The sequence below is a fragment of the Myiozetetes cayanensis genome, unplaced genomic scaffold (assembly GCF_022539395.1).
Source record: "Myiozetetes cayanensis isolate MyiCay16 unplaced genomic scaffold, myiCay2020 scf4, whole genome shotgun sequence".
In the NCBI taxonomy this organism is placed as follows: Eukaryota; Metazoa; Chordata; class Aves; order Passeriformes; family Tyrannidae; genus Myiozetetes; species Myiozetetes cayanensis.
In genome coordinates this window covers 16,130,967-16,156,151 of record NW_026087631.1, presented here as the reverse complement: position 1 = coordinate 16,156,151, position 25,185 = coordinate 16,130,967, and the positions used below count along the sequence as shown (strand labels likewise).

At 41.2% G+C, this 25,185-nt stretch overlaps 1 protein-coding gene across 1 annotated transcript; it reads right to left on the bottom strand.

Annotated features, from left to right (window-relative positions):
- Positions 1-4,283: 4,283 nt before the first annotated feature.
- Positions 4,284-12,539, bottom strand: LOX (lysyl oxidase). The gene is made up of 6 exons (XM_050329043.1): positions 11,388-12,539; positions 10,807-10,915; positions 9,385-9,522; positions 7,026-7,182; positions 4,543-4,638; positions 4,284-4,403 (listed from the first exon to the last, which is right to left on the bottom strand). The coding sequence occupies exons 1-6, from the start codon at positions 12,097-12,099 to the stop codon at positions 4,284-4,286; spliced, it is 1,332 nt and encodes a 443-aa protein (XP_050185000.1). The 5' UTR covers positions 12,100-12,539.
- Positions 12,540-25,185: the final 12,646 nt, after the last annotated feature.

The window sequence follows — 25,185 nt, the reverse complement described above, 5'->3', positions numbered from 1 at the left end:
AATGTAATGTTGCTTAACACACATTTCAAAACAATTACAATATTTTGCTACGGAAAAAGAAGCTACATTTTTGTAGCTACAATATCCCCAAGATTCAAAGTTACAGCGTTCAACACCTTTCTGAACCAGGCCATTCCCACTTGCTCCACCTACACAGATGCTCAAGGCCTTCTGTCTGCTTGCTGACTTCAGTGGAGTTCTGCAAGTAGCTTGGGTACAGACATGTGAGGAGGTTCCTGTCTCATGTGCCAGGGGATAACCTCGCTTCCTGCGGCTGCTCTGTTTCCAGTTAGTGCTCTCATATCCCACATTCAGCATCAGGCACAATGAGGTACGAGCACACAACCTCTTGCCAGGAAGCAGCTCGTGCCCACAGCCTAGCTTCCATTCAGTAGCTTTTGTGTCCATTGCCCAAGCCGCTCCCAGGACTTTCACCCCAGTTTTGACCTAAGTCTATAGAAAGGTGAATGCGCTTGCATCCCTCAACACCTCTTAAAAACTCTTTGGGCTGAGATTTCAGAAGCCTAGACTTTAAACATGCCCTCATGGCTTTCTAGTAAATCAAGTTTCCAAATTTTGCTTCTGTTCGTTGCCCATACTGGTTACTGATTGCCAAAATGCATCTTGCACCAAACAAAAAGGGACCTGCAGGTATAAATGGTATTCATTCTACACCCTCTCCCACTGGTAGGTAGTAATCACCAGGTTGTGGTTCTTAGGTCCTTTTTAAGTTCTAGTTGTGCAAATTTGTAACCAAGTTATGATTAAGATGGAAATACTTCATAATCAGGAAATAAATATATGTACTAAAGAACAGCTAATCCTTAAAGGATATTATGGCAATTCATCAAACATCCAAATTAAATCTATAGGGTTCTTATGCATAAAATATTTCCAAATACTGCCTGAAGTTTCTCAGTGATAATATAATGATAACAAAAAATACTCCATACTCCTCAGATTTTTAAATTCTTAACTATTTTCAATAGCACAGCTATTTTTCAATTTTTTTAATATATTGAGCTTTCCATGTTTCATTAGTTGTTTTGAACTGATCACATTAAACCAATGCCAATCAATATTTCTAGGTTCCATTGTTTCAAAAGTAGATCCTTCATTTTACATGATCAGAAAGCTTCTGAAAAAAATGCCAGATCCCCTTGTGATATGTCATTTCACAGTTTAAAACAAAAATCACAGCTACTGTAGCTTACAGCAGGGTGCACTGCAAAAGCAAAATATTTTTGGGATGGGAGGAGGAGGAGTAGTGTACCCAGCACCAGTTAAGCAGTTCAGCAAAAACATTAATTTGGGCTTGAAGTTTTTCCCCTTAGCAATGTTCCAAATGGTTCCTGAACAACCTAAAGTAGAATGTTAATACACTGACTTTCGCCCTCTCTATATAGTATATTTTCAGCTTTGTTATTTTGAATACTGAGATACACATTTTTAAAGTCAACTACAGTACTGAAGGGGGAAGCAGGTAGTAGGCTTTTTCACAACAAAATACTTCATTAGAGATTCTTACCTACTTCTGTTTGTGGTGCCACCTGAGTTAATTGCCGGTATTATTTTGATGGTTAATCTGTTCAAGTTGAATGTTTTTCACAGATGACCACATCAGGGACTCTTTGTCATCTCCGAGAGCCCATTTATTGACAGGTATTATTTTTATCCGCATTAATTCTGCGGAAGTCTTTTAAAAGCCCCACCTTGAAAAATCTCTTGAACATAGAAAGGTGGGTAAGTTTTTTAATTCATTTTCACAGATGAAAGGTGTATTTCAAAACCCCATCTGTTTTTCACTTAAGAAAATGGAAAAACTTCTACTGTATTAAAAATGTAAACGTAACTTTTCTTGCAGGGGTATAACTGATATATATATAATATATATGTATTTCTCTGCTATAGGTTAATATTCCTTGAAATCTGAACATACTTTTCTCCTTCATATCAATGTGTTCTAGCAAGTATTTTTAATGGTACTGTATTATTACTCTTAAGCTGGTTTTCATTATGGCATTTTCTGAGATAGCTGACATTAGTACTTTCTCTTGCATTTTATTTGATTCATTTTGCATACTTTTTTTTTTCTACCTTTTAAAATATGTTCAACTCATTCACCAGTTATATTACTACTGAAGTCTATTATCATCTAAACTCCAAATGTCAAGGAGCTAAGACATGGTCAGGTTTTTATGAACGAGTTAGATTTTCAAAATGTAAAATATCTGTGCATGAGTCACCAGTTCCACACATTTCGATAGTAATACAAGTAATGCCAATTTAAATTCTTAAAATCCAGTTAAGTTTTGGTTGAGAAGCAGCTGGAGTGCTTCAAAATCACATAAGGCGTGTGGGTGTATATATGTATGTTTTTAGTTTTGTTTCTATATTGTTTGCATCCTATTGAAGTTTATATAATGATACTTCAGTTCAAAATATTTGGCACCATCTCATCCATTTTCTTGCACCTTTCTCAGTATCTGTTGAAAGAAAAGAAATAATTTTGTGCAGGTGACCAAGCAGGTACAAAAAGAATATCTGCTAAGTACTCAATTGTCAGCTTGAAGGCATAGGTCAGCAAACAGTAATAGAAACCTTGCTTCCTCACCCTGCATGAATATATGTACATTTTATATATATATATATGAGAGAGAAAGAGAGAAAAGGGTTGTTTATCCTGGAGAAAAGGACACTCAGGGAGACCTTATTGCTCTCTACAACTACCTGAATGGAGGCTGTAGGGAGGTGGGGGTCAGTCTCTTCCCTCGGGTAACAAGTCACAGGACAAGAGGAAATGGCCTCAAGTTGTGTCAGGGGCAGTTTAGATTAGATATTAGGAAAAATATCTCACATAAAGGGTTGTAAAACATTGGAACAGACTGCCCAAGGAATTGGTATAGTCATGATCACTTGAAGTGTTCAAAAAAACATGATTAAGGCACTTGAAGATATGGTTTAATAGTGAACATGGTGCTTGTAGGTTGATGGTTGGACTTGATGATCTTAAAGGTCTTTTCCAACCTTAGTAATTTTTTTACTCTGTGTACTCCATAACATTTTCAGAGGTAAGATGGGGAGACTAGAAGTTAAAAGTATGAAGCATAAGTTTCCTTTCCACATGAATGTGAGCAGATGCGGTATTCCAAGAAGGAGAAATCAGTCCTGTTACATAGAAATGCTTTAAAAGCTCCTGCCTCAGGTCCACCAAAAATAATCTCTCACGACCTGCAGAACACCTGTTCTTTTTTTGTCCTTTTCCTGAAGTCTGAGCAACACACAGCAAGAACAGAGGACTTTGCTGAAGCCATTTTACTTGTCACGAGTATAGTCAAAGGGTGATTACAAATACAAATCTCCACACTGGCATGAAAAAAACATTCCTACCTTTAGTCTCATTTTACTACTGATTTCCTAATGCAAAGTAAGGAATGAATATTTTACAAGCTAATTAAACTAGTCTCATTAATTCACTGTGTTTGTTTCACTGATGCTGTTATATAAGACTACGCTGGTCATCTATTTTACTTTTCATTTACTGCTCTGGAATTTATTTCATATAAACCTCTAAGAAATGTTAATACTCACTCCTTATGCAATCCAAATGAAATCACCTGATGAATATTTTGTGGGAGCAACTAATATATTATCCTCTATGTTACAGAAGACTGCTTTGTGTGTGTGCGCATATTTCACAGATACTAAGGTACAGCAGATCTACCATAAGGTCATTTATTAAATGAATTTCCTGTTTTGGAGGAAAAATTTTAAAGAGGTGTACTTTTGGCCTTGTTTAAACTTTTGAGGAACTAAGCAGTAGATGGAGTGTGTGTGAAAGAACTGTTTCAGGAGAATGGCTGCTGTGTAAGCAGCAGCAGCAAAGTAACATACATGTGTGGGATTTTACAGAGTGTCTTAAGAGCTCTGTAACTGCTGAACAGTTCTGTGTGGATGCCATAAGTGGGTACTGAATGATCACAGAAAGTTTCTAATGCAAATACAAAGAAGATGTGAGCCAGAGGTAGTTATCTAGCAGCCCAGACAGTAGCAGTAGTTTTGAAAGTGCTATATATTCTGATGGCACAAGTGCAAGAGTAAAATTCCCACAAACTTTTAAATCCTGAAACACAAGAAACAAAATACTGAAAAAATTGCTGTCAGTAGAACTAATAGTAGAAGTTATTTTCTTCAAGATAAAGTAAATCTCTAAGCTTTACAAATCTGTTTGTCAACTTCACTACCATGAATCTTCGACAGTGACAGAAAACAAAGAGAAGTACTTACGGTGAAATTGTGCAGCCAGAGGCGTATGCATGGTGGCCTGTATAGCGGATATCACAGCGCACTATATTGTTGGAGTAATCGGATTCAGGCACCAAATAGCTGGGGTTTACACTCACCTTAAGGAGAGAAAGCATAGTGTTTATCTATTTCCAGGTTTCAGCTGCTCACATGCACTCAAAATGATGTGTGCTTATGATTTGCTTCTTTAAAAAGCAAACAAAAAAACCCACACCTCCCCACTCCCAATACACTTACCTTCAGAATGTAATTTCCAGGTTTTACATCTGTAATATCGATCCACTGGCAATCTATGTCAGCATTGTAAGTGTCGTAACAGCCAGGGCTCAGACCCTTAAAAATGAAGTTAAGATGGATGTAAAAAAAGAATGAATCATTAGGAAGAGTAACATTCTAGACATTAGGGACACTCAGACTGAAGTTAACTTAACCATCACACTTCACTAAGAAAATTAACTCAGAAAATTAGTCTTATTGTTTCTTGGCATTTTATCTGTGTATCTAAACTAGAATGCAAGTCAAAGATACCATTTTGATAGACTACACTTTATTACTGAAGAGGAAACATCTGTAATATTTACAGTTGTTTGTAAGATATCTGTATTTTATTATCACTTGTTACAGTACTCCTTTTATGTAAAGACTGGTGCTGTTATTACTTCCTGTTCTTTACATAAGATGAGAATACAAAAAAAACTGACCAAGAAGTGGACCTAAGTATCTGTAGATCTCAAGTAAGTGATTTCTGGGGTCCTTGAGTATAAACCAAATCAGCATGCTGGGACCTCTCCCTACCCTTAGGAATGATGCAACTTGTTACTATGGAGGTACTCTGCCAAAGTGCCATCTTTGAACAGTAGACTCAAGAGCTATTTTCACATTGAGTTTTGCATGGAAATGGTGTCTCTTCAGGCAATACAATGGCACAAGAATCTGAGAGAACTGAAAATGCAGACTTTCTTCCAGATAATCTTTTCTGAAAAATTATTTGTTATTAGGAACATCAGTAAGAATCCCTAACTATCAGTGTGTGTCAGTGGTTCGAATCTGGTGTCTTTAACTGTGTCCAACACAGATTGCCCCAGGCAAAGCTGATCAGTTCAGGCAACACACAGAGTGTAGAAAACCCAAGTCCTGTAGGAATTCCCTCTTGACCCAGCTGGTGATCAGCTCAGACTCTTGCATGTATGTGCCAAGTCTGTGGCTGGAGGAAAGTTTTACAGTCCAATTACAAACCCCTGAAACATGGGCTTCCAGTGGAAACGCTGACACAGCCATGATTCTAGTGACACAAATACTCCATCTGTAAACTTTGTATGTTAGATGTCATAGTCTACGAAGGAGAAAAGATATTTATGAAACCTCTTCAAAGTCTTTATGTATTGCAGATCATTCATTATAGTTAAAATTCAAACGTGGACACGTCAGACAGTGAAGCATACCTGTTATTTCTCTGTGATAAAATAACTACCTCCTAGATTAAAAACTGCAGAATAAGGGATACAAATGTGCATGTAAGCATGTCAGTATGTGAGTTAAACCACAGATCCATCGAGCTCAGTGCCATGTCTCTGACAATGGTCAGCAGCAGAGGACAAAAGAACCTAAGAAATGGGATGTATAATGTCAAGCAAATTCCTTGCAGCAGGCATTTAACTGTATTTAACATATGGGATACCATCAGATTTTTTGTGTGTTTCATAGCGACCATTACTTTGTCTGAATTTTTCTTTAACACATGTATTTTTATCTCTGCAACATCCTATGGCAAGGCATTTAATACTTCATTCATGTGTCAAAAGACCACTTCTCTCTGTTTTAAAGCTGTTGTCTACCAGGTCTTAAGTTCTTGTATTGTGAGAAGGAGTAAATATCAACAATTTCCTCTTTTAATCCAGGACCACTCAAGTTTCATTCTTATTCCTTGTTTTCCAAATGGAACAGTCATGAAATCTTTTAGCCATACTACATTGCTGATCATCCTTGTTCTCCTGGGGTTGGCTGGTTTGGATTTTTTAAGCTTTTCTGTAGCTGTTTTGAGAGGTGGTGACACAATATTCAAGGTAGGAGTCTTTCATGGATTTCTTTATCATAATGTTATATTCAATTTTTCATCTGTTCCTTTAATAAGCTCTAGCGCCTGACTTTACATTTTTACATGACCCATCATAATGTTCACATGGCTGCCATTCTCTATATCTTTTATGCCTTAAAACCAAGCATAAAATAATGCTAGATGATTTCTGTGGCAGACTGCCAGCCAATAGCAATAGGTATTAAGGGAATCCAGAACCTTACAGCTTCAGACTCTGCAAAGGTGAAAAATACTAACTCTGAACTCTGGGACCAGCCAAGGATATAACTGAGCAGCTGTGGGGGGATGAACACTGGAAACAACTTCTCTACTGGCTGTCTTGAGTTCCCTTTAGCTCGCTTGACCAGTCCTATAACCATGAGAACTTGTGGTGTGTTTTAATAGAGTTAATTTACCAGTGGTACTAAGCTAATGAGTGTCACTGCATTCTACTGAGAATTCTACTGAGAATTTACTGGGTAAATGATACATCTCCAAGATGGTATCCTGGCCTCTGACAGAGGAATTTCAGAAGTTAATTAGGTCATCAGTTAATTTAGGGCATCAGATGATTGGCAAAAAAGTTACCCAAATGTAGACTAGAGGGGGGAAAAAAACTTAAGTTTGTCTCCAAACCGTCTCTTACCTGCGTGTGTGCTGTACATGCATACCGCCTGTAATATCCATAATCGCAGGAGGTATCTTCGAGACAGAAACTTGCTTTGTGTCCTTCAGCAACTTTTCTGTGTGAGCTCGCATCCAACAAGTCATAGTGGCTGAATTCATCCATGCTGTGATAATGTCTGTTAAACCATAGATACACTATTAGAGATGGATCAGATCTTATCATTAACATTTTAACATATTCCTATTTGATCTACCTCTTGTTAAATGTGGCCGAATTTTTTTTGTTAAACAAAATCTGTGTGTTATTATACTTTCCTATTAATGGTTACTCAATTATTTTTATTACTCTGATTTTCAATTACTACATGCCATCTTCTGTAAATAAATAATAGATTTTAATTTGCTATGGGAAAGATTCCATAGCAGCACTGTTTTTCCAAAATTTCCTGTTTCAGCTCTTTTCCAATAACAATAGCAAGTATTAAGTAGTTCATATTTGAATTGTACATCTTATAACTGCCTTTAGCCAGAATTTCACTAGGAATGCTTACCTTACATACTGTAAATTCCAGGGAAGTTTGCTACTTGCTAGCAAAACCCCAAGAATTTGCTTTCACATTTTGATGGCCCTCAATGTAACACATCCATAACATTGGTGAAAACAAAATCTGTATAAAGAAGTCAGCTTCTGTGTCATGGCAATGCAGATTTCATTCCATGTCAGCTCTTTTTGCTGTCTGTACTTAATGTTGTCTCTATTTCAACAGCTTATACGCTTTTGATCTGGACAAAGTGATGCATTTTTCTTGCTCTCACACTGAGTTCAGGCTCTTACTGTAGAGTTCAACAACTATTATTCTTGTAATTCCACTTTTCTAAACTACACTTGTTTTATCTACCTGCACTATATCTTTGACTGCTGTTACTTATGAATGCCTTCAGCTCAAGAGGTATATGAAAATGGTTTAATTTAGCAGAATTCAAATGTACTGGTGAAACAAAACAGCACACAAGTCTCACAAGCATGTGAGAACACTAAAGCACCAAGAACACTAAAACCAGTCCACAGATGATGATGACTAACACTGAAGTCTGATGGCTAGCCAAACTAATTGGCAGTTGTAGTTCATTTCCAAATGAGCTTGTTTCACTGTTATGGAAATGATCACGAGAGATGCATTTTTCTGTGGCAAGAACTGAATCAACATCAGAGACACTTTACATCTGGACAGCAATAGCTGGGCTGTTGTGGCAGAGGAAGAAACTGCTCTTCTACAAATGGAAAATTTCAATTGCTCACTCAATTTCATCTATTTATCAGCTTTCTAAGCACTAGTGTTGGGGTATTTTTGTTATTGGTGATTAAATTTTTTTCAGGAATGGGGGTTAACTAATTTGTGGAGGCTTTGCTGGTTGGTTTGATTTATTTTTAGCTTTTTTTATGTTTACAAGATTCATAAACTGATAATACTAGTCTTTTTTTGAAATAATTTGTTCTAACAATACTGATTTTTCATTCAGTGCTTAAAGCCTCTGAAGGCTCAGAGGCCTTCAGATCAAGCCCCCATTGGATACCATTTTATTAAAAGAATAGTATTAAGTTATCATTTATGTATGTGTAGCAGCAGAATTGTATTTTTAATAAGGTGGAAGTAACTATTCTGAGTAAGTACTTCTAGCATTTTACAACTGGTTCTGCTGTGAAATAGCAAAAAATAGAACAAACCTGAAAACTGTGGAATGTGAGTGTTCTGAAAAGATACAAGTTTGCGGTGTTACTTGCTCCCAAAATGTTGAAAATGTCCTACTTCATTTGCCTTTCCATGTTTCCAGCAATTATGGTATTTCTAGAGCTTTGCTGCTGTGTCAAAGTATCATCATATGATAAGGATATTATTGATAATAGGATCAATCAACTCAGTAGCTTTTCAATTCCATATTGATCAGCGCATTCCTTGTCAAGAAATAACTCATGAAATTCAGGTCAAGAGGTATGGGTCACTGTTTACAATGGTGTATCATAGAGAACATGCTAGTAGATGTATATTTTAGGGTTTCCATTTATTTTAACATGATTGGGAGTTTTCTTTACTGGTTATGCTTATATAACTGGACTATACATCAAAACTGGTTTGAGACTTGTATTTATAAATAATTTAGACTTTGTACGTGTTTCCTACATGTAGATAAGCTTCATATCCATTTTGGTTTCATATGTCTATAGAAAGAGTGATCATCACTACATAAAATGTATCAGACAGTAAAAGGCTAAAGTTTCCTCATGGCTTCACTGCAGTTCTAGAAAATGTCACCTTATACGTGACAATTTGTTAGTGAAAAACATAGTTAGAAAATTTCATACTGAGCAGTTTACTCACTGGTGACAGCTGTGCCACTCCCATGAATAACGGGGTCTGCTGGGCAGGAAATCTGATGTGCCTTGATTTTTCACTCTTTGGGGGAATCTCAGGAGCACCCGATTGTCATAATCTCTGACATCTGCTCGATAAGCTGAACTGCAATAATGGGGAAAAAAGGAAAAAAATTGTAAGTATATGCAAGAAACACTTTTAAAAATACTCAGAAGTAACTGACAGCAGAGATCTTTTCAACCCCCTTCATGCATTGGAGGTTCATAGGAATTTCATATGGTGTGGAAATGCCTGGTGTCAGACCAACACCTGAGTAAAATTCAGATCTATTAGTATTCTAAATGGAAGTTTGACCACTGACTGACACCATCTATAAAGCAGATCACTGCTAAGCTGCAAAATTACTCTGGTATCAAAATTACAATTTCATTAGTTGTTGTTAACAAAAATAACTCCCTGTGTATTTAAGATCACACAACAGTTCTTTGACTGTGTTGTAAAAAATATAAACATATATATATGAACAGGCTATATTATCCTGTTTCACATGGCTATTATCTACAGTCTTTTAAATACTGGAATATTTTAATCAACTGACAGCTAGCAAGAACATTTCAATTAGTATTCACTGTGAATCTAGCATACAAATACTGCTTCCTATGTCATGTTTTCTTTTTCCAGAAAGTGAACAAAGAGCATGACCCTGGAAACAGTCTGATATCAATTAACGATGCTGGTAAATACATAAATCTGTTTTAAATGATAAGGTATCAAACAAGTTAAAATGGTTAAAAACAGCTATGTTGATTTCTTTCCAAACAAAACAGGAAAAATCCCTCTCTGCCAACTGGACAAGACCAAACTTCATAGCAAAGCTGTTATTTCAACCCCTTAAGAGACTCTGAAACACTTTTCAGGGAGATTTTAGTTTTAAGAGACATTACAAGGAATAGGAACAGAAACAATTAGCTTGTTATACTTTTATTATTAATTTGTGCTGGTTAAGAATAGGGTTTTGTTTTGTCTTTTTTCTAGTGGAGATACATATAATCTTAAGGGATTAGAAAAGGAAGATGAACTCAGATTCAAATCACCAGATTCAAATAGTTTTTTTAGGTGCCTCCATTTTACAATATTCAGATATGTTCAAATGAGCCTGACAATAGAAATACGTAGTATAACTTTTCACAACGTGTAGGTTCTTCAAAAGATCTGTAGCTTGTCTCTCTAGTATGGCAGTATTGCTTTCTGATGTGCATACCCCACCATCTGCCACAAGTTTGGAAGAAGGTTTCAAACTGGGTTGTGTTTACTTGGGCCTCCAGCCTCACTCTTCTCCACTCTTCACCATGTTCACAGGTACTCCACAGTGGACACAGGAGCACAAAAACTCACAGTGGATGGACAGAAGCCTGGGCTGATGCCTACCTTGCCAAGCAGTTTTCCTCGGCAGCACATCTCAAGTTATACATGGACATCCTCTGGACATATGTGGACGCCTGGATGTAATAGGGATCCGGGACTAAGTCAGGGAGACCTGCAGTTCATCAAACCAACCACATAACAGCAAGATCAACCCAGGACACGTTTGCAGATATTTGGCTACCATCCCAATCGTTAGGAGCCGTCGTTTTGTTACGGACCCCTGCCCTCCGTTAACCTCGCTCTCCTCCCCTTTGTTCAGGCTCTTCGGCTTTTCCCAAAGACCACATCGCAAGCACGACACCCGGAATCCCGCGGTGGGCTTATCGACGTGCCCTCCGCAGCTCCCCGCGGGGACCGTGGCCTCCGGGATGGCCGCAGGGCTTTCCACCGGGATTCCGGCGGACCGGGAGCCGCACGATCGCAGGCCCGGTCGGGTTTTGCCCCGAGAGAGAGGCTGGCAGGGCCGATGAGCCGCGCAGCGCATCCCGCCGGGACCGGAGGGTGCGGGAGCGAGCGAGGCGGCGCGGCGGGCAGGGAGGGACGGGACGGGACGGGACGAGATGGGCGGGAAGGTGGGCTCTTACCGTACTGGAAGTAGCCGGTGCCGTAGCCGGGTCTGTACCTACTGCCCTGGCGGGGCCTCTCGTAGGTGTCGTAATAGTTGTAGTAGGGGTTATCGTCCGTGTACTTGTAGGGGTTGTAGGGGTCGTCTCCTACCATGACATCTTCCCGCCCGGGCCTGAAGCTGCCGAGGGGCGGCAGCCCCCCGGCACCGGTGCTGCTCCCGTTGCCGTCGGTGGCGGGGCTGGCGGGGTCGCTGGGTCGCGACGCCCCCGAGGAGGCACTCCTGGCCACGGGGCTGGTGGGCGCTTGGCTGCGCTGCCCGGCGGCGGCACGGCCCCCGGAGGAAGGCTGGTAGCCGGCCTGGAACCAGTGCCGAGCACCGGAGCCGCCCCGGGTGCCGGCGGCGGGCGGGGGCTGTGGCTGCGCGGCGGCGGCGCGGGTGGCGGCTCTGCGGGGCAGCGCCGTCCCGTTGTTCCGCAGCAGCAGGATGGGGCTGCCCGCCGCCTCCGCCGCCTGCCTGCGCCGCGGGGGCTGGTACTGGGACCCCAGGCTGAGCAGGCTGTACACCTGCCCGTTGTTCTCCCACTGGATCCGCTGCCTCCAGCCGGCGGGGGGCGGCGGGGGATCCCGGCGCAGCGGCTGCTGTTGCTGGCAGCCGGCGGGCCACAGGCAGCTCCAGTAGATGCACGCGAGGAGCTGGGCGAACAGGAGCCCCGGCGGCGTGAATCGCATCTTCTTCTCTTTCCTGGGCGCCGGCGGGAAGAGAGATACGGGCGAAACCGGGGGGGAGGGGGCCAAGTGGAGAGAGAGGGGCTCGTTTCCTACTGGGGATGGGGCGGGGTGGTGCGGGAGGACGGGGAGTGCGGGCTGCACCTCTGGAAGGGTCAGGCGGGCAGCGGGGTCTCAGGCGCTGCGACACCCGGGCGGTGCCATCGGGCAGGTCGGGCCGTCGGAAAGGAAAAGCGGCCCTGGGGAGGCGGAGGGAACGGCTTTTCTTCTCCCCGGTATTTATAGGCGAGGGGATGCGAATGGGAGCTGGAGCAAACAATCAGCCTCTCATCGTTCTTCGGCCCGCGCTGGTGTCTGGAGCGAGGGAAGGAGGAGGAGGAGAGGAGGAGGAGGAGGAGGAGGAAAAGGAGGAGGAGGAGAGACCAGGGACTTTAAACTTGCTGGCACGCTCGCAAAGTTACACAAGCCCCGCTGGCTGGGCTGGCTGCGCCCCCGCCATTTGTTCACGTAATGCGGCTGGAAACGTGCGGCCCTGACAGTTCCCCACGGCCGCCCCTCGCCCGCCCGCCCGTCCCGTGCGGGGAGGCCCGGGGAGAACGAGGCGGCTCGGGCCGGCGTGCCGGCGGGGGCTCCCCATCCTCCCTCCCTGCATGTCTCCCCTTCCTTGCCTACTTCCCTCCTCCTCTCTGCCCGTCTCCCCTGCTCCCGGAGCCGCGCCGAGCCGTGCTGAGCCGAGCCTGCGGCGGGCGGGCGCGCTCAGACACACGTAGGCTGCCAGAGTATGCCGTGGGGCAGCGCCAAAGTATGCAAAGGAAAAATGCTATTAGCTCATCAGCACTGGAGAGACTAAAAACGGGGTGACGGGGAGGGGGAAGGGGCCGCTGGCGAGAGAGGAAACATGTTTCTGGAAAATGTGCTGGCCGGCACATCTCCCGGGCTGGAGCAGCTGCTGGGGACCTTCGTCTCAGAGCTGAGTAACGGTCGGATCCCCTTAATGACCTCTTAATTAAAAGAAAACCTCCATCAAATAAACTCTTGACTATTGACTTTTGGGTTCTGTGCGTATGAGTCACACGAGAAATATACTGGCGATGCTCCTCCCGGAGTAAGTTTTCATTGAAAAGTGAAATTTCACATGGGAGAGGCTTAGCCCCGTCACCAGAACAAATAAATCGAATTCGGGCAGTGTCTCCCCAAAATCGTTCTGGGGAAGAAGAGCAGGCTGTGGCCTGAAAGCCTCTCCCTCCCTTCCTGCTTTTACAGGAGTTCATCAAGGCTATGTTTTGATGAGTCCAATCACCCACCAAGGCAAAAGAATTAAGGTCCATGGATTTCAGCCAAAACTCCTTTTGGTTGTATTTTTCCAAGGGCTGTTTGCTCATGAATCCTTGCAAAGGAACTAAGAAAAATGCACAAAAGTTGTCCTTCAACAGAAGTTTGGTGGTGAGGATATTTCCTAAGTAATTCCTGTCAAAGATGATCAGCCTGGGTTTGGAGTTTTTTGCCCTACTCCGGTAGATTCAAGGCACCTTCCAACCTCTGCCAGCCTCCCCAGATTATGTTACTGGCCAGGTGGATATCTGCCACCACATTTTGATGTTCTCCTGTCAGTTTCTGTATTGTAGTTTATTTTAAGTGCATATTTCTTCAAATGGTTCACATTTAATAATCAAAAACCAACAATATGCAGTCCTGCACTGTGACTGTGATGGAATGTAAATGCTGATTTACACTGCTGTCGAATTATTAGTGGTAGCAATTGTCTTAAAAGCACTCTCACCACCCTGAATTCAGTGGTGCCACCCTGAGTGTCAAAGGTCTCCCTGCGGACAGGTTGGCTATTGGTAGTGACCAGTGCCTGGCACCAGCTGCTCAGCAGACCAAGCTTGCTTGCTCTGCTCTCCGTCTTAGGAGAAAAGTGTGCCGCCCTGTGGACTTCATTTCCCTGCAGTCACTCAAATAACCTAGAGGATTAAAATAATTGGGAAATCAGAAGTTAACTGTAAAATTCTTTCTGGAGAATTCTGAGGAACACTGAGAGGTATGCATCAAAGACATCAAAGTCTTCTTACTTGAGAATCCATCCAATAGCAAAGTGGGTGCTTGTTATTGCTAGCCAGCAGCAGGCTGGTGGGGAGCATCTGCTGGACTGGGTCCCCAACTGGAACAGTAACTGGTGTCTTTCCACAAGCAGGTTGTGCATGATGGTCTGGTTTGGAGCTAGTTAGGGCTGGGCAGCCTTCTACAGAGGTGATCCATTTTGGGTTCTCTTATTCATCATATTTGCAGGCTGCTCATCCCCTCTGATCTTTCTCACTGTGGCTTTGAAAACATTATTCTCCATTTAAGGGTTTGCCCAGAACAATCAGTGACTAAGACTGAGTAAAATGGAAAGGTTGAAGTTAGGGAAAATGCAACACTGAAGGAATGAGGTTTCTGTCTTTCTAATCTTCCTCTAAATCTTACTAGGGTTACAAACAGCAGGTTGTTGCCCAATGTGTGATATTAGACAATGTTTCCACACAGTGGGATCCAAGCCATTTTTTTTTTTCTGCCTGATTAAGTTACTGTTTTTCATGAAACTGGAGAAAGCATATTTGAGACTAGTATTCTTGCTCATCTATCAGTCATTCATGTTGTCATTTTTTCCGTACCACCAGTTTTATTTGTTAATTAATTTAGGTTTCATAATGACTGCAGACCACCCTCAGGATCCCTAGAGAGTCAAGTCCTTCACTTAGCATTAGGTGCCTATGTCCATTTAACTACTGTCCTCTCCTCACAGGTTGCCCATTTATACCAAGTTTTTTATATCATGGGTCTGTCTAGACCATCAAAAAGCCCAGCTCTGTGACCTGAGGTGTGGAGGTGAACATTTCTGCAATACTTGAAAAAGTCTTGTAAGCAAGTCAAGTACTGTGATTGCTTTAAAAATGCCCTAGAAACTGTCAAGCACTCTGGTATTAAACTTCCTCATGAGGTCAACACAGTTTCTTTGTAAAGCCCATTCTGATACTGGATCATAGCTAACTTGGTTACTGAAACATTTGCCCACCCTTTTCTTTTTTGACTGGAATGCCTGGGTATTTGTTTCACTGGGGATTTTTTTTTTCTGTCACCTACAAAAACAAATACAGTCTGTATCAGCTGAAAAATAAAATTTCCTTCAACACTAATTGAAGCAGATATCAGTAAGTAATTGTAGTAATGTCTCAAAACCTGAGATCAGGAGGTAATTTGTATTTAGTATAGAAAAAGTGAAATAGTTTTAAACTGCAGTTTACACGAATCACATTATTTGTAACTTTTAATATTATTTTTAAAGTAATATCAATTTTGTTGTGGGATGGTTAATTTGTGTTCTTGTTTAGTCATAAATTGGTAGCTAGAGTTACATATGTAAAACAAGAAATATAAATAGTTTTCTAAAATCCTAAGAGGAAACTAAACAAATTAATATGTGTTAAGTATATTTATAAGCTGATAGTTATTCCGTTGGGATTGAAGGGTTGGTTATTGAGGAATCACTATTAGAAAAATCTCAAAAAATAGTGGTTGGTTTCAGCTTTTTGTATCTGAGAAAAATACTCATCTGATTTATGCTTGAGCAGACAAAGTACTCACTCTGATTCTTCTTTTCACATGAACACTGACTTGCAACTAGATTATTCAGATTTATCTTGTTCTATAGATCTTACTTAAAACAGTTTTCATAACTAGTCATTTTTTTGCATTCAAACATTCAAAAAATGTGTAATTTTGTTGCAACCAGAACACTGGATTTTTCTGAAGCATATTTTACAGAAGGTTCATGTATCTTTATTTAGAAAGTCACTTGTCAGTACATTGGATTAAAAGGATCCTAATTATAATGAATTCCCCTTCATAGTTGGAATTAAGATGTAAAGGTATTCTTTACAGGATGTAAAGTTCACTAGAAACTAAGAACTCTGAGTATTTTCAGATTCAGGTCTGTAATGAGATTTTTTTTAACAAACCAACTTAATTATAGGCAAGTTTGCAGACCTTTTCTGACATCAGTAGTCTTTGGAGCAGGCTGTAAGAATTTATTTTTACAAAAGTTAATCTTCTGGTTAAATTTAGCTACCCTTTGTGTGTCTGACTGTGAAGTCTCTAATCAGGCAACTTCCCGCTACCAAAGCAAATGAAAACTTTCAGACGTTTTTCTTCCTGCTCTGAATGTATGAAGGAACAAACAGATTTTTGTTGATTCAATGTTCTTGTCAATTTGTTGAAGAAAGAAAATTATTAGAATTTTATTAGCAGGTAATGCCAATTCAAAATTAACAGACAAAATGCTACCTGTCCTCTGTCTAGTATTTTGGGTTTATCTATGTGCATTACAGTATTAGTTTGTGGTTGCTTTGTCTTATACACCATGTTTAGGACTGCTGAATTTCACATACCTATACCAAATGAAGTAAATTAACCACACTTGTCTATCTCTTCAGGATCTGACAGCACTGTCAAGAAAAGCATCTACAGTACCTGAGACAGCTGTTGCCCTTTTCTTGTGTGAGAGCTGAAGATAAAGCCTTCTGATGTCAATGGATTTTTTGTGAAATCGTGGGTTTGCAGTGAGGTTTTAATAGCAGTACTTTTTAAACCTGGAGTATTAATGGGTTCTGAAATCTGAATATGAGTGGCTTCACTGGATGCAGTGACAGAGTTTCTTTCTTGAACCTAGATTTTAACAGAGTGTAGTGAAAATTAAACAGAAAACCTCTAATTTCTTGAATTTATAGTGTGTTTCATCTCCTACTATTTTTTCTAACTTTTCTATTTGTTTTTGTTTGTCTTCCAAAACATATAAAAGTGAGATTTCTCAAAATGTGAGGTAAATAGATAAATATGCAGCTACTGCAATTTCAGTCAGAGATTTGAAACTCCACCAGAGTTACTTCTTTTCTTACATGGCAGCATCTGTATTGAAAGCTTCCCTAACTATTGTCTTTGTATGTGCAAAGCTTAGTATCAGTAATATAAGCAGATATGTTTGTTTTGATTTCAGAAAGTTGTCTGATGACATGTACAAAGGAATAGAAATCCAAGACACTCAAAGGCCCATTATCTGTGCATTAATGCCTACGATAGGGACTAGTTAGTTTCATTTAACAAGGTTAATAAAATTCAAATTAGATTAGTACAATGCATGAAAAACTAAAAAAAAATTGGCTGGACATTTTTATACACAAGCATGTCTTTGCTGTGGCAGCAATCCAAAATTAGTCTTCCCATCTGCATATTTTGCACAAAAGCAAAAAAAACACAACTAGTAACTAGTAACACAAAAAACACAGCTGGTGACTAATCCAAGCTAAGAAAGACTTGAGAGAGCAATTAGTTTTGAATTGAGACATTCACCAGGCTGTTTTGACGTTATGAACATTATGTACAAAGCGAGAGGAATGAAGAGCTTTCAAAATCTGTCATTTTCCTTCTGTCTTCAGCAGGGAGAAGTCCCTGTAAATCATTCACAAAGGGGAACACTGTCCAACATAATGTAAGAGTGGAACATGCCAGTAGAAATTTTGGAACATGATTTTACTATGCATCTCATAAAAGATAGCTAATATGGCAGTGATGTCTTTAAAGTTTTCTTTCCAAAAATAGCATAACAGAATTGGTCATCATATCTAGATTGATTATTGGTCGTATATCTAGGTTGACTATTTTACAAGTAGATATAATTCCTAACTGTCCTATATACCTTGATCTTTTTCATCAAGTGTATCGCATCTTTGTCTTCATTACCATCCCTGAATTTGCATGGTTGTCACAGAGACAGGTAATTTTCTTTGTAAAACTTCAATGGAAAAATACTAGAGAAGACCCCTCCTTTCAAATTCCAAGGTGAACTTTCATAATTTGTATTAAAAAGAATTTGGTGTTATACCAATAAGATGCATTCAAAGGTTTAATTAAAATAGCATTGCGCTATTAAATAAAATAGTATTGCGCTTCATAATGCAAATGTGAATTACATAAAAAGTGGGACACCAATGAAGGTAATAAAGAACTGGCAGAGGAATTCCTCTATCCCTGTGTCTAGGATTTTAATTATCTGCTGTTTTGTTTTCACTGGAGAATATGTACATAGTAAAGAACAAATAACCTCACTGCATCTTTGGATTAGAGAGAATGTTATAGAGAGGACTATCAAGCACATTGGAAGTAGAGTTTGTCGTTTGTATTAATCATAGAATCACAGAATTAACTGGGTTGGAAGAGACCTCCGAGATCATCAAGTCCAACCCCTGATCCAACTGCACTGTGATTACTAGATCATGGCACTCAGTGCCACATCCAGCCTCATCTTAAAAACCTCCAGGGACGATGAATCCACCACCTCTCTGGGCAGGCCATTCCAATGCCTGAGCACTCTCTCTGTAAAAAACTTCTTTCTAATATCCAACCTAAACCTTCCCTGGCAGAGCTTAAGCCCATGCCCTCTTGTCTTACTGCTGATTGCCTGGGAGAAGAGACCGACCCCCACCTGGCTACAACCTCCTTTCAGGGAGTTGTAGAGAGTGATGAGGTCACCCCTGAGCCTCCTCTTCTCCAGACTAAACAACCCCAGCTCCCTCAGCCTCTCCTCATAGGAACAGTGCTCAGGCCCCTTCCCCAGCCTGGTTGCTCTTCTCTGGACCTGCTCCAGCACCTCAATATCCTTCCTGAACTGAGGGGCCCAGAGCTGAACACAGCACTCCAGGTGTGGCCTCACCAGTGCTGAGTACAGGGGAAGGATCACTTCCCTGCTCCTGCTGGCCACACTGTTCTTGATCCAGGCCAGGATGCCATTGGCCTTCTTGGCCACCTGGGCACACTGCTGGCTCATGTTCAGCCTCCTGTCGATCAGCACTCCCAGGTCCCTTTCCACCTGGCTGCTCTCCAGCCACTCTGTGCCCAGCCTGTAGCGCTGCAGGGGTTGTTGTGGCCAAAGTGCAGGACCCGGCACTTGGCCTTGTTGAACCTCGTCCTGCTGGAATCAGCCCAACTCTCCAGCCTATCCAGGTCCCTCTGTAGAGCCCTCTTGCCTTCCAGTAGGTCAACACTCCCTCCCAAATTGGTGTCATCTGCAAATTTACTAATGGTACACTCAATCCCCTCATCTAAATCTTCGATAAAGATATTAAACAGGACTGGGCCCAGCACTGATCCCTGGGGGGCACCACTGGTGACCGGCTGCCAGCTGGATGCAGCCCCGTTCACCAGCACTCTCCGGGCCCGGCCCTCCAGCCAGTTCTTAACCCAGCACAGAGTGCCCCTGTCCAAGCCGTGAGCTGCCAGCTTTTCCAGGAGTATATTATGGGAGGCAGTGTCAAAGGCTTTGCTGAAGTCCAAATAGACACATGCACAGCCTTCCCCTCATCTACCAGGTGCGTCACCTGATCATAAAAGGAGATTAGGTTGGTCAGACAGGACCTGCCCCTCCTAAACCCATGCTGGCTGGCTCTGATCCCTTGTCCATCCTGTAGGTGCTGTGTGATTGCACTCGGGATGATCTGCTCCATAACCTTGCCAGGCACTGAGATCAGGCTGACAGGCCTGGAGTTTCCCGGGTCCTCCTTGCAGCCCTTTTTGTGGATTGGCGTGACATTCACCAACTTCCAATCATCTGGAACCTCCCCAGAGAGCCAGGACAGTTGGTAAATGGTGGAGAGCAGCTTGGTAAGCTCTTCTGCCAGCTCCCTCATCACCCTAGGATGGATCCCATCTGGTCCCATGGACTTGTGTGGGTCCAGGTGGCTCAGTAAGTCACTATTTCCTCCTGGAATACAGGGGGGCTATTCAGCTTCCTGTCCTTGCCTACCAGCTTCAGAGGACAGTTGTCCTGAGGGCCACCTGTCCTACTGGTGGTGTAGGTGTTAAGTACCTCAGCCTTCTCCTCATCCCTGTTAACTATGTTTCCCCCAAAGTCCAACAAAGAATGGAGGTTTTCCTTGCACCTCCTTTTGTTATTAATGTATTTATAGAAGCACTTTTTGTTATCCCATTCAAAAAGAAATGAGGGAAGAATAGAAACAGCTGGATTGTCCAACTTCTCCACAATGAGATCTGCTTCTGGCAGGACACAGAAACCTGACAAAGGTCTTCTGATAAGAGAGGTAGGTTCAGACCTGTGAGTTATATTAGCCAAGATCCCATAGAAAAACAGAATAGTTAAGACATCTATCCATCACAGATATCTACAGCAGTGTTTTGCTGTATCTGATACCAAAACATAAATGCCTAATCAGGGGAAAGGATGTTTCTAAAATAAATACCCTCATATTTGCAACCAAGTCTTAGTTCCTAGCTTGGTATTAGCAAGGAAATATTTGATATCATTAACACATACTGTTTCTATTTTGCTTATCAGACAGTTATGTTTGGAAAGTTTTGTATGTAAACTCTGAAAAAGCTTTTCTAGGTGGATTACACAAACATATCTAGTGCATCCTCCTGGAAGATATGTCAGGGCATATGGATGACGGGGTGGTAATTAGAGACAGCCAACAAGGCTTCACAAGGGCAACATACAGAGTTGCCATTGACAGCTCAGTGTCCAAGTGGTGATCAGTAGCAAGAGGTGTCCCTCAAGGCTCCCTATTCTGACCACTACTGCTCAGTATCTTTATAAATGACACAGACAGGAGGATTGAATGCACTCAGAAAGTTTTCTGATGTGACACCAAGCTGAGTGGCAGTTTCTTTGCTGAACATGCACTTGCAGCCCAGACAGTCAGCTGCATCCTGGACAATTCTCTTCCTCTACTGTGTTCTTGTGAGACCCCACCTGGAGTACTCTGTCCAGCTCTGGTTCCTCAGCATAAAAAAGACATGGACCTGTTGGACCAAGTCCAGAGGAGAGCCACAAAAATGATCAGAGGGCTGAAATCACCTTGACAGGCTAAGAGAGTTAGGGTTGTTCATCCTGGAGAAGAGAAGGCTCTAGGGACACCATATGGTAGCTTTTTAGTATATAGAGGAGGCTTATAATAAAGAAAGATGAAGAGAGACTTATTACTGAGATCTGTAGTGACAGGAAAAGGAACAACAGCTTTAAACTGAAAGCAGGTAGATTTAGGTCCAGTACAAAGAAGAAATTTTTATTACAATGCTGGTGGTGAGACACTGAAACAGGTTGCCCAAAGAAACTGTGGATGCTGCATCACTGGAAGAATTCAAGGCCAGGTTGGTTAGGGCTTGAAGCAACCTGGTCTAGTGAAAGGCATTCCTGCCTGTGTCAGAGAAGATGGAACAAGATGATCTTTGAAGGTCCCTTACAAACAAAATCATTCTATGATTCTATGAAAACAGACATATTTCCAGTCCTGAAACAAATCAGCTTGCATAGAGCTGTGTCAGTTTGCCTAAACTGATGGTCTGGACTGGTGAGTCTTTCTTGGCTTCTGAGCATTTATTTCTCTAGGCATAACTACTTAAACTATTTTAGGAAGTTTGAAAATAACAGTGCCTAGTTGCATGAGTCTTGGGAAGAACTGACTTTATTTATTTACCTTCTTTATAAGATGAAGAGTACACTAAATCTATTGGGAAACTGTTTGTTGCTCAGATTCTCATCCTGTCTCAGTACAGGATCTTGGTTCTGTTATCTTTCCTTTTCACTACTGTCTTGTGTTTTTTCCAGTTGTTATGTTCTTTCTCAAGCCAGATTGTAGGCTCTCCAGGGCAGGGACCGTGGCTTCCTGTGTGCAGACTTCATGATGATTACAGCAGGGCACTGAGTATTACTTTTGGCCACTGCTGCAGTATGAAGAGCAGCACTGACTATAGAATGCTACGTTGAACAGATGCAACATTTAGAACATGTGAAAACCCTCATGCAGCTGTGTGTGTTATTGAACAAAGTTGACACTCAGCAATTCTGACTCAAATAAAACACCCATGGCAGTTTTCCCTTTGGTCTAGATTTCATCATAATATTTTGTCTTACATACCAATATTACAAACTCTTTTATTGTTCTGCTTTTTAGTAGATTTTTTTTTGAAATACATTCCTAATCTAAATCCTATTTTCAGGTGATTGTCAGACTTTGCTTTAGATATTCTCAGTGACTGGGAAAATTATTTGAAGTAAAACATTAGGTCATGCAGTTAGATTGAAAGGAATGTTTATAAAAATATGTTGAAGGTATATCAGGGCAATGACTGTAATATTTGCTTCACCAACCAGGAGTAGAAAAAAACTGTATACTTAGAAAGTACTTGTTTGGCTTTAATGAGCTGAAATAAAAGTTGACATTAAATGCTATTTTCCCTCACAGTCAACAGACTCAAGCAGCTACTAATTGAAGACCATTCTTTGAGGGCAAGCTTGGAACCTGTCATGATATGCCAGGTTGATTTCACTGGATCTATTCTATCTGAGTTGAAGCCTAACACAGCAATTGGTTTAAACTGCACTGCTTGTGTGTCATTTCAAAGCATTCAAAACTATCTCAGCCTTCAATATCGTGTAGTCAAACAGAGGCTTCCATGAAAATAGGTACATTATTCAAAAACGTATGCATTCAATTGTACACTGTAGTGACAGAGGTGGCTGCTGCCTTTAACTGCGAAAGTGAAGCCCCTTTCTGTCCCTCCAGCTGACTTGTGTTGTGTCCCAGTGACATATGTCTGGGTGGTGTGATAGCATGTGGTGAAGCAATGGGCTGATGCTGCTAATAGGGCCTACAAAAGAATAGGCCATGGGCTGAGAGGGTGGGCAGATGACAGTCTTGAATCTGATGCAATATTGAGTTCCCTGTAGAATTGAAAGCAACAGGGAAAAGCTGTGGTTTCACACAATAGCTGGATTGGTGTGAGTTACCTGTGTGGTGACATTGGGATCATCGTGTGAGAACATGAGATGGGGAAAAACTGGAGCAGGTAAACCATATACTTATCTTCCCCAATAAATCTACAGTTAAACCCAGGTAGTTTCTCTTTTGGTCTAGTTTCACTTTGGTAATTTCTTTCTGTAGTTCTTCTTGTTTAACAAAACTTTATGTATGTATATATCTATCTAACATTGTATCTAGGTACAAGTGCCATTTCCCTGAATTGCTCGAACAAAATCAAATTCTTGTATCTACACAGACCATCATTAAAAAAATACATACAGTCCTAACATTCAGGAGGTTTTACACTTCTGGCCACCTCCATCACAGGGGGATGAAGGTGACAGACAGACTCTATTCTGCAGGACAGACTCTATTCTGCAGAATAGAGTCCTCTCAGTCATAGTATGACAGACTACACCTTCTAGCACAACAATCTGAAAGGACTGTAGGGAGTTGTGCCTGCTCCTAAATTTTCTGCTTTTTCAAGTGGAAGGTTTCTGTGCCTGCTCCACTGAAGTCAGGCTTTTTAGCAGAAGCCAGAAACAGTTTTTCCAGAGTCATGAGAAATCAGTAAGGAGTAAGAAAGTCTTCACTTGGTTGCATGGCTTTACTCACTGTCATGTACTTCTTGAGAAATGAAGAGCAGAAACTATAGAAACTCCTATAGGGCTTCTCTAGGAATCATAACAGCGAAAGAGACTCTATAGGAAGACAGAACACGATTAAACATTGGTGAGTTTAAGAAACAAAAATGCTTCTCGAGGAGAATGAAGTTTATTGAATGTCTGGTTCCAGAAGCAAATCTTTTCCCCACACATATGCAAGAAATACAGTATTTTGTGGACAAAAGTTCTGTAGATAATACTAAGTTATAATGAACAACTCCCTTGGAAATTAATTGAGTTATACCTGAGTGAGACTTTGGAGCTGAGAGCAGAGCATTTCACATGTTTGTATGTGTCCTGTGATGTACTTTTTAAACAATGAAAATTCCTCTAGATACTGTATTTTCCACATTTATTTCATAAAATCATAAGATATGATGAGTTGGAAGGAACCGATCAGAACCATTGAGTCCAACTTCTGGCCCTGCACTGGACCACCCCAAGAAACACACCATGTGCCTAAAAACATTGTCCAAATGCTTCTTGCCCAAACTCTGTCAGGCTTGGTGTTACGACCACTTTCCTGGGGAGCCTGTTCCAGTGCCCAACCACACTCTGTGAGAAGAATCTTTTCCTGATATCCAACCTAAAACTTCCCTAATTAAGTTTCATGCTCTTTCCTGGAGTCCTGTCATCAGCCACAAGAGTGAAGAGAGATCAGTACCTACCCCTTTACTTCCCCTTGTGAGAATGCTGAGGATCGCAGTGAAGTCTCCCCTCAGTCTCCTCTTCTGCAGGCTGAACAAAACCAAGTAACCTCAGTCACTCCTCATAAGGCTTCATCTCCAGACTCTTCACCATCTTTGTGGCCCTCCTTTGGTAACTCTCTAAGAGCCTAATGTCTTTTTTTATATTGCGGTGCCCAAAACTATTTGTTGTAGGTCTGGCTTTGGATTTCACTTTGCATTAAAATTATAATGGCAAAACTGTCCAGTTGTAAAACTTTGTCTAATTAAAGTTTAAGTTTGAATATGATAGGAAATAGAACCAGGAGACAATCTAAAAGTCCTGAACTAAGAAGAACAAGGTACTGTATTTCTTAAACTACTACTTACCCTTCCACCATTATTGCCCTGTCCTTACAGGTTAGTATTTGCCAAAGACTGAAAAACAGCAAGTAGTAACTTTGATTTGCATTTGGTCATGGAAGATTCAAAAGTACATTATAGAAATCTCTCCCATCACTGTTCTTTGCACACTACTGAGGAAGAGCACATCACCTCTATTGAAGTGTTAGTGAACAGTGTTGGTCAGAAAGAAAATGGAATATTCTTTTATAGAAACCTCTGAGGAGATCTGTAAGTAAAATTACACATGTAAGCATTTGCATTTTCAAAATTTTAAAACCAGGAAGGACCTGTATAGTCTGATCTTCTGCATAACACAGGCAATGGAATTTCACCCAGTAATTTCTGCATAAAGGTCGTAATTAGTTTCTGAGCTAAGATATCTTTTTTAGAAAGACAGTCTTGGATTAAAGAGGTCAAATGATAGAGAGCACACCACAACCCAAAGTCAGCTGATGCAATAGTTTTTTTCCTTCTGTACAAAACAAAACAAAAACAAAACAGTAC